This window comes from Scyliorhinus canicula, chromosome 7 (genome assembly GCF_902713615.1).
Source record: "Scyliorhinus canicula chromosome 7, sScyCan1.1, whole genome shotgun sequence".
Taxonomy (NCBI): Eukaryota; Metazoa; Chordata; class Chondrichthyes; order Carcharhiniformes; family Scyliorhinidae; genus Scyliorhinus; species Scyliorhinus canicula.
Genome location: NC_052152.1, coordinates 1684311 through 1697542, shown reverse-complemented (window position 1 = coordinate 1697542; position 13232 = coordinate 1684311). Strand labels below are relative to the sequence as shown.

General features: G+C 55.7%; 1 protein-coding gene across 1 annotated transcript in view; it reads right to left on the bottom strand.

The window, feature by feature from the left end:
- rsph1 (radial spoke head component 1) overlaps positions 1-13232 on the bottom strand; it is a 178338-nt gene that overhangs the window by 54588 nt on the left and 110518 nt on the right. Inside the window, exon 5 of the mRNA XM_038801305.1 lies at positions 8219-8354. Within this exon, the coding sequence (XP_038657233.1) occupies positions 8219-8354 (136 nt within the window). The remainder of the gene's footprint in view (positions 1-8218; positions 8355-13232) is intronic.

The following is a 13232-nucleotide window of genomic DNA, read 5'->3' as shown; positions in this document are numbered from 1 at the left end:
GATCAGTGTTGGGTCCCGCAGGATCAGTGTTTTGGGTCCCGCAGGGATCAGTGTTGGGGTCCCGCAGGGATCAGTGTTGGGGTCCCGCAGGGATCAGTGTTGGGGACAGGGATCATTGTTGGGGACAGGGATCAGTGTTGGGGACAGGGATCAGTGTTGGGGTCCCACAGGGATCAGTGAGGGGACAGGGATCAGTGTTGGGGTCCACGGGATCAGTTGATGGGGACAGGGATCAGTGTGTTGGGTATCAGTGAGATTGTGGCCTGTGCTAGCGTGGGGTGGGACAGGGTGCACCCTGCCAGCGAGTCCGTGAACAGGGATCAGTGTTGGGGACAGGGATCAGTGTTGGGGACAGGGATCAGTGTTGGGGGACAGGGATCAGTGTTGGGGACAGGGATCAGTGTGGGGTCCCGCAGGGATCAGTGTTGGGGACAGGGATCAGTGTTGGGGTCCCGCAGGGATCAGTGTTGGGGACAGGGGATCAGTGTTGGGGACAGGGATCAGTGTTGGGGTCCCACAGGGATCAGTGTTGGGGACAGGGATCAGTGTTGGGGTCCCGCAGGGATCAGTGTTGGGGACAGGGATCAGTGTTGGGGTCCCACAGGGATCAGTGTTGGGGACAGGGATCAGTGTTGGGGACAGGGATCAGTGTTGGGGACAGGGATCAGTGTTGGGGACAGGGATCAGTGTTGGGGACAGGGATCAGTGTTGGGGTCCCACAGGGATCAGTGTTGGGGACAGGGATCAGTGTTGGGGTCCCACAGGGATCAGTGTTGGGGACAGGGATCAGTGTTGGGGACAGGGATCAGTGTTGGGGACAGGGATCAGTGTTGGGGACAGGGATCAGTGTTGGGGTCCCACAGGGATCAGTGTTGGGGACAGGGATCAGTGTTGGGGACAGGGATCAGTGTTGGGGACAGGGATCAGTGTTGGGGTCCCACAGGGATCAGTGTTGGGGACAGGGATCAGTGTTGGGGACAGGGATCAGTGTTGGGGACAGGGATCAGTGTTGGGGACAGGGATCAGTGTTGGGGACAGGGATCAGTGTTGGGGACAGGGATCAGTGTTGGGGTCCCACAGGGATCAGTGTTGGGGACAGGGATCAGTGTTGGGGTCCCGCAGGGATCAGTGTTGGGGACAGGGATCAGTGTTGGGGTCCCGCAGGGATCAGTGTTGGGGACAGGGATCAGTGTTTGGCTATCAGTGAGATTGTGGCCTGTGCTAGCGTGGGGGGCAGGGTGCCCCCTGCCAGCGAGTCCGTGAACATGTCCCTTAGGTGTGGGGCCAGGACTGCCGCAAATATTTTGTAGAAATCCGCCGGGATCCCATCGGGTCCCAGTGCCTTCCCCGCCTGCATGGAGCTGATGCTCTCCATGATTTCTCCCAGGTCTATTGGTGCTTCCAGCTCCCCCTGTCTGTCTTCCCACCACTGGCAGTTCCAGTCTGTCTAGGAACTGTTTCATCCCCATGCCCCTGTCGGGGAGCTCGGAGCTGTACAGTCTCCGGTAGAAGGTCTCGAAGCCCGATTGACCTCCTTTGGTTCTGTTACCAGTCTGCCTTTGCTATCCTTAACCTGCGCTATTTCCCTCGTGGCTGCCTGCTTTCTCAGCTGGTGAGCCAATAGGCGGCCAGCCTTGTCTCCGTGTTTGTAGAAGGTCCCCCGTGTCTGGTGGAGTTGGTACACTGCTTTCATAATGGATAGCAGGTTAAAGTCCATTTGCAGCTTTTTCCTCTCCGCCAGTCAGAGAGATCTAGGTGTACAGGTCCACAGGCCACTGAAAGGGGCAACACAGGTGGAGAAGGTAGTCAAGAAGGCGTACGGCATGCTTGCCTTCATTGGCCGGGGCATTGAGTATAAGAATTGGCAAGTCATGTTGTAGCTGTATAGAACCTTAGTTAGGCCACACTTGGAGTATAGTGTTCAATTCTGGTCGCCACACTACCAGAAGGAGGTGGAGGCTTTAGAGAGGATGCAGAAGAGATTTATCAGGATGTTGCCTGGTATGGAGGGCATTAGCTATGAGGAGCGTTTGAATAAACTCGGTTTGTTCTCACTGGAACGAAGGAGGTTGAGGGGCGATCTGACAGAGATCTACAAAATCATGAGGGGCATAGACAGAGTGGATAGTCAGAGGCTTTTTCCCAGGGTAGAGGGGTCAATTACTAGGGGGCATAGGTTTAAGGTGCGAGGGGCAAGGTTTAGAGGCGATGTACAAGGTAATTGTTTTACACAGAGGGTAGTGGGTGCCTGGAACCCACTGCCGGAGGAGGTGGTGGAAGCAGGGACGATAGTGATGTTTAAGGGGCAACTTGACAAATACATGAATAGGATGGGAATAGAGGGAGACGGACCCTGGAAGTGTAGAAGATTTTAGTTTAGAGTGGGCAGCATGGTCGGTGCAGGCTTGGAGGGCGGCCTGTTCCTGTGCTGTACTTTTCTTTGTTGTTCTTTGTTTGAAACATGCCAGCAGCTCTACGGTCGGGCCTCGGAGTATTTTCTGTCGACTCCAGGATGGAATCCACCAGTTGTTGCCTGGCCACCCCCTCTTCCCTATCTCTTCTTGCCTTGTAGGCTATGGTCTCTCCTCTAATCACAGCCTTCAGTGCCTCCCAGAACGTGGAGGGTGAGACCTCCCCATTTTGGTTGTTACTAACGTAGTTGCCTATGGCCCATGATGTTTTTTGATAGAAGGCCTTGTCGGCCAGGAGGTCCGTGTCCAGCCTCCACATTGGGCGCTGGGCCCGGCCTGTCTCCAACCTCAGTTTCTTCGCCTTTCTCTCATCTTTTCCGACGATGCCACCTTTGAAAACAGTGTTTCTGACATGTCTGCCTTTTTCCTCAGCCGAGGTTTCCCCCCGCAGTGTGGAGGACAAGGCACTCAACAGGACCCAACCCATTCCCCACACCTCTGCCCTCACACATTCCCCAGGCCTCTGCCCTCACACATTCCCCAGGCCTCTGCCCTCACCCATTCCCCACACCTCTGCCCTCACCCACTCCCCACACCTCTGCCCCCACCCATTCCCCAGGCCTCTGCCCCCACCCATTCCCCACACCACTGCCCCCACCCATTCCCCACACCTCTGCCCTCACCCATTCCCCAGGCCTCTGCCCTCACCCATTCCCCACACCTCTGCCCTCACCCATTCCCCACACCTCTCCCCTCACCCACTCCCCACACCTCTCCCCTCACCCACTCCCCACACCTCTGCCCCAACCCATTCCCCAGGCCTCTGCCCTCACCCATTCCCCAGACCTCTGCCCTCACCCATTCCCCAGGCCTCTGCCCTCACCCATTCCCCAGGCCTCTGCCCCCACCCATTCCCAGGCCTCTGCCCCCAACCCACTCCCCACACCTCTGCCCTCACCCATTCCCCACACCTCTGCCCCCACCAACTCCCCACACCTCTGCCCTCACCCATTCCCCACACCTCTGCCCTCACCCATTCCCCACACCTCTGCCCCCACCCATTCCCCGCACCTCTGCCCCCACCCATTCCCCAGGCCTCTGCCCTCACCCATTCCCCAGGCCTCTGCCCCCACCCATTCCCCAGGCCTCTGCCCCCAACCCACTCCCCACACCTCTGCCCCCACCCATTCCCCAGGCCTCTGCCCCCACCCATTCCCCAGGCCTCTGCCCCACCCATTCCCCAGGCCTCTGCCCCCACCCACTCCCCCACACCTCTGCCCCCACCCATTCCCCAGGCCTCTGCCCTCACCCATTCCCCACACCTCTGCCCTCACCCATTCCCCACACCTCTGCCCTCACCCATTCCCCACACCTCTGCCCTAACCCATTCCCCACACCTCTGCCCTCACCCATTCCCCACACCTCTGCCCTCACCCATTCCCCGCACCTCTGCCCCCACCCATTCCCCACACCTCTGCCCTTACCCACTCCCCACACCTCTGCCCCCATCCATTCCCCACACCTCTGCCCCCACCCATTCCCCAGGCCTCTGCCCTCACCCATTCCCCACACCTCTGCCCCCACCCATTCCCCTCTCTCCCTCACCCATTCCCCGCATCTCTGCCCCCACCCATTCCCCAGGCCTCTGCCCCCACCCATTCCCCTCTCTCCCTCACCCATTCCCCGCATCTCTGCCCCCACCCATTCCCCAGGCCCCTGCCCCCACCCATTCCCCAGGCCTCTGCCCCCACCCATTCCCCAGGCCTCTGCCCCCACCCACTCCCCCACACCTCTGCCCCCACCCATTCCCCAGGCCTCTGCCCTCACCCATTCCCCACACCTCTGCCCTCACCCATTCCCCACACCTCTGCCCTCACCCATTCCCCACACCTCTGCCCTCACCCATTCCCCACACCTCTGCCCTCACCCATTCCCCACACCTCTGCCCTCACCCATTCCCCACACCTCTGCCCTCACCCATTCCCCGCACCTCTGCCCCCACCCATTCCCCACACCTCTGCCCTCACCCACTCCCCACACCTCTGCCCCCACCCATTCCCCACACCTCTGCCCCCACCCATTCCCCAGGCCTCTTCCCTCACCCATTCCCCACACCTCTGCCCCCACGCATTCCCCTCTCTCCCTCACCCATTCCCCGCATCTCTGCCCCCACCCATTCCCCAGACCCCTGCCCCCACCCATTCCCCAGGCCTCTGCCCCCACCCATTCCCCAGGCCTCTGCCCCCACCCATTCCCCAGGCCTCTGCCCCCACCCATTCCCCGCACCTCTGCCCTCACCCATTCCCCGCATCTCTGCCCTCACCCATTCCCCACACCTCTGCCCCCACCCACTCCCCACACCTCTGCCCCCACCCATTCCCCGCACCTCTGCCCCCACCCATTCCCCACACCTCTGCCCCCACCCACTCCCCACACCTCTGCCCTCACCCATTCCCCACACCTCTGCCCCCACCCACTCCCCACACCTCTGCCCTCACCCATTCCCCCACATCTCTGCCCTCACCCATTCCCCACACCTCTGCCCCCACCCATTCCCCACACCTCTGCCCTCACCCATTCCCCACACCTCTGCCCCCACCCATTCCCCACACCTCTGCCCTCACCCATTCCCCAGGCGTCTACCCTCACCCATTCCCCAGGCCTCTGCCCCCACCCATTCCCCACACCTCTGCCCTTACCCATTCCCCAGGCCTCTGCCCTCACCCATTCCCCACACCTCTGCCCCCACCCACTCCCCACACCTCTGCCCTCACCCATTCCCCAGGCCTCTGCCCTCACCCATACCTCTGCCCTCATCCATTCCCCAGGCCTCTGCCCTCACCCATTCCCCACACCTCTGCCCTCACCCATTCCCCACACCTCTGGCCCCACCCATTCCCCACACCTCTGCCCTCACCCATTCCCCACACCTCTGCCCCCACCCATTCCCCACACCTCTGCCCTCACCCAATCCCCACACCTCTGCCCTCACCCATTCCCCTCACCTCTGCCCTCACCCATTCCCCACACCTCTTCCCTCACCCATTCCCCATTCCCCTCACCTCTGCCCTCACCCATTCCCCATTCCCCTCACCTCTGCCCTCACCATTCCCCACACCTCTGCCCTCACCCATTCCCCATTCCCCACACCTCTGCCCTCACCCATTCCCCATTCCCCACACCTCTGCCCTCACCCATTCCCCATTCCCCACACCTCTGCCCTCACCCATTCCCCAGGCCTCTGCCCTCACCCATTCCCCACACCTCTGCCCTCACCCATTCCCCACACCTCTGCCCTCACCCATTCCCCACACCACTGCCCTCACCCATTCCCCATTCCCCACACCTCTGCCCTCACCCATTCCCAGGCCTCTGCCCTCACCCATTCCCCACACCTCTGCCGTCACCCATTCCCCACACCTCTGCCCATCACCCATTCCCTGCACCTCTGCCCCCACCCATTCCCCACACCTCTGCCCCCACCCATTCCCCACACCTCTGCCCCCACCCATTCCCCACACCTCTGCCCCCACCCATTCCCCACACCTCTGCCCCCACCCACTCCCCACACCTCTGCCCTCACCCATTCCCCACACCTCTGCCCCCACCCATTCTCCACACCTCTGCCCTCACCCATTCCCCAGGCCTCTGCCCCCACCCATTCCCCACACCTCTGCCCTCACCCATTCCCCACACCTCTGCCCTCACCCATTCCCCGCACCTCTGCCCCCACCCATTCCCCACCCCTCTGCCCCCACCCATTCCCCAGGCCTCTGCCCTCACCCATTCCCCAGGCCTCTGCCCCCACCCATTCCCTGCACCTCTGCCCCCACCCATTCCCCACACCTCTGCCCCCACCCATTCCCCAGGCCTCTGCCCTCACCCATTCCCCAGGCCTCTGCCCCCACCCATTCCCTGCACCTCTGCCCCCACCCATTCCCCACACCTCTGCCCTCACCCATTCCCCAGGCCTCTGCCCCCACCCATTCCCCAGGCCTCAGCCCTCACCCATTCCCCGCACCGCTGCCCCCACCCATTCCCCAGGCCTCTGCCCTCACCCATTCCCCACACCTCTGCCCCCACCCATTCCCCACACCTCTGCCCCAACCCATTCCCCAGGCCTCTGCCCTCACCCATTCCCCAGGCCTCTGCCCCCACCCACTCCCCAGGCCTCTGCCCCCACCCATTCCCCAGGCCTCTGCCCTCACCCATTCCCCACACCTCTGCCCTCACCCATTCCCCAGGCCTCTGCCCCCACCCCATTCCCCAGGCCTCTGCCCTCACCCATTCCCCGCACCTCTGCCCCCACCCATTCCCCACATCTCTGCCCTCACCCATTCCCCAGGCCTCTGCCCCAACCCATTCCCCAGGCCTCTGCCCCCACCCATTCCCCACACCTCTGCCCTCACCCATTCCCCACATCTCTGCCCTCACCCATTCCCCACACCTCTGCCCTCACCCATTCCCCAGGCCTCTGCCCCCACCCATTCCCCGCACCTCTGCCCTCACCCATTCCCCACACCTCTGCCCCCACCCATTCCCCACACCTCTGCCCTCACCCATTCCCCAGACCTCTGCCCTCACCCATTCCCCGCACCTCTGCCCTCACCCACTCCCCACACCTCTGCCCTCACCCATTCCCCACACCTCTGCCCTCACCCATTCCCCAGGCCTCTGCCCTCACCCATTCCCCACACCTCTGCCCTCACCCATTCCCCGCATCTCTGCCCTCACCCATTCTCCTCTCTCCCTGAACCAGGACAGAAACCCCTTGTTCTCACTTTTCACCCCACCAGCCTCCACATTCAAAGGATCGACCACCTCCAGTCCGCCAACTCTAGCACGACGCCACCACCAAACACATCTTCCCCTCACTCCCGCCATCAGCATTCCGCAGGAACCGCTCCCTCAGGAATACCCTGGTCCACTCCTCCACCAGCCCCAGACCTGCCGTCCCTTCCCACAGCACCTTCCCTTGCAATGGCAGAAGCAGCAACAACTGCCCCTTTACCTCCTTCCTCCTCACTGTCCACGGCCACAAACATTCCTTTCAGGTTAAGCAGTGTTTCACTTGCACCTCCTTCAATTTGGTGGACTGTATTCGCTGCTCCCAATGCGTCTCCTCGACATTGGGAGACTAAACACAGGCTGGGTGACCACATTGCGGAACACCTTCACTCAGTCCACAAGCAGAACCCCAACCTTCTGGTCGCTTGCCATTTTAACTCAGCATCTTGCTCTCATGCCCACATGTCCCCTGGTTTGCCTGCTGCAATGCTTTACTGATACCCAATCCAAACTGGAAGAACAACACCTCATCTTCAAGAGCAATTGGGGGTGGGCAATAGGGGTGGCATGGTGGCACAGCAGTTAACACTGCTGCCTCACGGCGCCAGGCACCCGAGTTCAATTTCGGTCTTGGGTGACTATCTGTGTGGAGTCTGTACGTTCTCCCCGTGTCTGCGTGGGTTTGCTCCGGGTGCTCCAATTTCCTCCTACAGTCTAAAGATGTGCGGGTTATGTGGATTGGCCATGATAAATTAACCATTTGTGCATAGAGATGTGTCTGGTAGGTGGGGTATGGAGTTATGGGGCTAGGGCGGGGTGTAGGCCTAGGTAGGGTGCTCTTTCAGAGGGTCAGGACAGACTCAATGGCCCAAATGTCGATGGGCTGAATGGCCTCCTTCTGCACTGTAGGAACTGTATGGTTCTATATGCTGGCCTAGCTGAGGAAATCCACTGACCTAAGGGTCTGAATGTGTTGAAGTGACTTACTGTCGAGATATCTGCCAGAAAACAGTACTTACATTGTTATTGAGGAACATTCCCTGGTAGCGATGGTTCAGGTGAATGAGCTCTCCAGCCTCAACCTGCTTTCCATGAACCCAGGTTCCCACATACTTGGACTGTGTAAGAGCGTACACGTAGGTTCCCTGACCATGCCTGGTGAAGGGAAAGAATAAATATACTGAGGGAGAATCAAGGCACCTTGTGACAATAATTGCAAATGTCGCCACATTCCCAGTGGGCCATAGGTTAGTCTCCTCTTTGAAAACTGACCGGTGGTGATTTAACCTGAGGGTCATCACACCTCAGACATGGGGCAAGGTTGTAAAATGGGTTCCTGCGGTCCTCATTATCCAGTGATTCCTCTTGGGAATGAGAGCAGGATTGGGCTCTGTTGTGATGGCTCTCATGCTGTAAATCCATCGTCTGAAACCACAACGTTACCTTCAGCAATTGACCTAAATTGACCTTAACTATCCCTCAAGGGCAATTAGGGATGGGCATTAAATGCTGGCACATCCGGCAACTAGTTACATCTTCAAAGGATTCCAGTATATTTCCAGTAGATTTGTTAAGCATGATTTCCCCTTCATAAATCCATGTTGACTCTGTCCGACCCTACCACTGTTTTCTAAGTGCTCTGCGATCAAATCTTTGATAATGGATTCCAGAATTTACCCCACTACCGACGTCAGGCTTATTTGGTCCATAATTCCATTTTCCCTCCACTTCCTGACCTGGTGCTAATGTTGCTGGACGAGTAACTCAGAGGCCCAGGCTAATGCCCTCGCGACAGGTGGTAGAATTAAAATTCAGTCAAGAAGGGTGCAGTCACAATGTTGGGGGTTTACAACAGCCAGCGGGAGATAGAGGAGCAGATAGGTAGACAGATTTTGGAAAGGAGTAAAAGCAACAGGGTTGTTGTGATGGGAGACTTCAACTTCCCCAATATTGACTGGGACTCACTTAGTGCTAGGGGCTTGGACGAGGCAGAGTTTGAAAGGAGCATCCAGGAGGGCTTCTTAAAACAATATGTAGATAGTCCAACTAGGGAAGGGGCTGTACTGGACCTGGTATTGGGGAATGAGCCCGGCCAAGTGGTCGAAGTTTCAGTCGGGGAGCATTTAGGGAACAGTGACCACAATTCAGTAAGTTTTGAAGTGCTGGTGGACAAGGATAAGAGTGGTCCTAGGGTGAATGCTAAATTGGGAGAAGGCTAATTATAACAATATTAGGCGAGAACTGAAGAACCTAGATTGGGGGCGGATGTTTGATGGTAAATCAACATCTGACATGTGGGTGGCTTTCAAATGTCAGTTGAAAGGAATTCAGGACCGGTATGTTCCTGTGAGGAAGAAGGATAAACATGGCAAATTTCAGGAACCTTGGATAACGAGAGATATTGTAGGCCTCGTCAAAAAGAAAAAGAAGGCATTTGTCAGGGTTAGAAGGCTGGGAACAGACGAAGCCTGTGTGGAATATAAGGAAAGTAGGAAGGAACTTAAGAAAGAAGTCAGGAGGGAGAAAAGGGGTCACGAAAAGCCATTGGCAAATAGGGTTAAGGAAATTCCCAAGCTTTTTACACGTAAATAAAAAGCAAGAGGGTAGCCAGGGAAAGGGTTGGCCCACTGAAGGACAGGCAAGGGAATCTATGTGTGGAGCCAGAGGAAATGGGTGAGGTACTAAATGAATACTTTGCATCAGTATTCACCAAAGATAAGGAATTGAAAATGAAATGAAATGAATGAAATGAAATGAAAATCGCTTATTGTCACGAGTAGGCTTCAATGAAGTTACTGGGAAAAGCCCCTAGTCGCCACATTCCGGCGCCTGTCCGGGGAGGCTGGTGCGGGAATCGAACCGTGCTGCTGGCCTGCTTGGTCTGCTTTAAAAGCCAGTGATTTAGCTGAGTGAACTAAGTGGTGGATGTTGAGTCTGGAGAAGGATGTGTAGATAGCCTGGGTCACATTGTATCCAAAAAGACGAGGTGTTGGGCGTCTTGAAAAATATTAAGGTAGATAAGTCCCCAGGGTCTGATGGGATCTACCCCAGAATACTGAAGGAGGCTAGAGAGGAAATTGCTGAGGATTTGACAGAAATCTTTGGATCCTCACTGTCTTCAGGTGACGTCCCGGAGAACTGGAGAATAGCCAATATTGTTCCTTTGTTTAAGAAGGATAGCAAGGTTTAGGGCTGGTTTAGCTCACTGTGCTAAATCGCTGGTTTTTAAAGCAGACCAAGCAGGCCAGCAGCACGGTTCGATTCCCGTACCAGCCTGCCCGGACAGGTGCCGGAATGTGGCGACGAGGGGCTTTTCACAGTAACTTCATTGAAGCCTACTTGTGACAATAAGCGATTTTCATTTCATCTCAAGGATAATCCAGGGAACTACAGGCCGGTGAGCCTTACGTCAGTGGTAGGGAAATTACTGGAGAGAATTCTTCGAGACAGGATCTACTCCCATTTGGAAGCAAGTGGACTTATTAGCGAGAGGCAGCACAGTTTTGTGAAGGGGAGGTCATGTCTCACTAACTTAATAGAGTTTCTCAAGGAGGTCACAAAGATGACTGATGCAGGTAGGGCAGTGGATGTTGTCTATATGGACTTCAGTAAGGCCTTTGACAAGGTCCCTCATGGCAGACTGGTACAAAAGGTGAAGTCACACGGGATCAGAGGTGAGCTGGCAAGATGGATACAGAACTGACTAGGTCATAGAAGGCAGAGAGTAGCAATGGAAGGGTGCTTTTCTGATTGGAGGGCTGTGACTAGTGGTGTTCCGCAGGGATCAGTGCTGGGACCTTTGCTGTTCGTATTATATATAAATGATTTGGAGGAAAATGTAACTGGTCTGATTAGTAAGTTTGCGGACGACACAAAGGTTGGTGGAATTGCGGATACCGATGAGGACTGTCAGAGGATACAGCAGGATTTAGATCGTTTGGAGACTTGGGCTGAGAGATGGCAGATGGAGTTTAATCCGGACAAATGTGATGTAATGCATTTTGGAAGGTCTAATACAGGTAGGGAATATACAGTGAATGGTAGAACCCTCAAGTGTATTGGCAGTCAGAGAGATCTAGGTGTACAGGTCCACAGGTCACTGAAAGGGGCAACACAGGTGGAGAACAAAACAAACAAACAAAGAAAATTACAGCACAGGAACAGGCCCTTCGGCCCTCCCAGCCTGCACCGATCCAGATCCTTTATCCAAACCTGTCGCCTATTTTCCAAGGGTCTACTTCCCTCTGTTGCCCGCCCGTTCATATATCTGTCCAGATGCATCTTAAATTATGCTATCGTGCCCGCCTCTACCACCTCCGCTGGCAAAGTGTTCCAGGCACCCACCACCCTCTGCGTAAAAAACTTTCCACACACATCTCCCTTAAACTTTCCCCCTCTCACCTTGAAATCATGACCCCTTGTAATTGACACCCCCACTCTTGGAAAAAGCTTGTTGCTATCCACCCTGTCCATACCTCTCATAATTTTGTAGACCACAGTCAGGTCCCCTCTCAACCTACGTCTTTCCAACAAAAGCAATCCTAATCTTCTCAACCTTTCTTCATAGCTAGCACTCTCCATACCAGGCAACATCCTGGTGAACCTCCTCTGCACCCTCTCGAAAGCATCCACATCCTTCTGGTAATGTGGCGACCAGAACTGCACGCAGTATTCCAAATGTGGCCTAACCAAAGTCCTATACAACTGTAACATGACCTGCCAACTCTTGTACTCAATACCCCGTCCGTTGAAGGCAAGCATGCTGTATGCCTTCTTGACCACTCTATCGACCTGCGTTGCCACCTTCAGGATACAATGGACCTGAACTCCCAGATCTCTCTGTACATCAATTTTCCCCAAGACTCTTCCATTGACCATATAGTCCGCTCTTGAATTAGATCTTCCAAAATGCATCACCTCGCATTTTCCTGGATTGAACTCGATCTGCCATTTCTCTGCCCAACTCTCCAATCTATCTATATTTTGCTGTATTCTCTGACAGTCCGCCTCGTTATCTGCAACTCCACCAATCTTAGTATCAAGAGAAGATAAGAGAAGGTATCACCATCCTCGGATGGTGATGTCCAGCACGAGAGGACATAGCTTTAAATTGAGGGGAGATAGATATAGGACAGATGTCAGAGGTAGGTTCTTTACTCAGAGAGTAGTAAGGGCGTGGAATTCCCTGCCTGCAACAGTAGTGGACTCGCCAACACTAAACGCATTCAAATGGTCATTGGATAGGCATATGGACGATAAGGGAATAGTGTGGAGGGACTTTAGAGGGGTTTCACAGGACGGCGCAACATCGTGGGCCGAAGGGCCTGTACTGCACTGTAATGTTCTATGTTCTATGTTCTAAGGTAGTCAAGAAGGCATATGACATGCTTGCCTTCATTGGCTGGGGCATTGAGTATAAAAATTGGCAAGTCATGTTGCAGCTGTATAGAACCTTAGTTAGGCCACACTTGGAGTATAGTGTTCAATTCTGGTTGCCACACTACCAGAAGGATGTGGAGGCTTTAGAGAGGGTGCAGAAGAGATTTACCAGGATGTTGCCTGGTATGGAGGGCAGTAGCTATGAGGAGAGGTTGAATAAACTCGGTTTGTTCTCACTGGAACGAAGGAGGTTGAGGGGCGACCTGATAGAGGTCTACAAAATTATGAGGGGCATAGACAGAGTGGATAGTCAGAGGATTTTCCCAGGGTCGCGGGGTCAATCACTAGACGGCATAGGTTTAAGGTGCGAGGGGCAAGGTTTAGAGGAGATGTACGAGGTAAGTTTTTTACACAGAGGGTAGTGGGTGCCTGGAACTCGCTGCCGAAGGAGGTGGTGGAAGCAGGGACGATAGTGACATTTAAGGGGCATCTTGACAAATACATGAATAGGATGTGAATAGAGGTTTACGGACCCTGGAAGTGTAGAAGATTTTAGTTTAGACGGGCAGCATGGTCGGCACGGGCTTGGAGGGCCGAAGGGCCTGTTCCTGTGCTGTAATTTTCTTTGTTCTTCAAATAAAAATCTCTGTCACA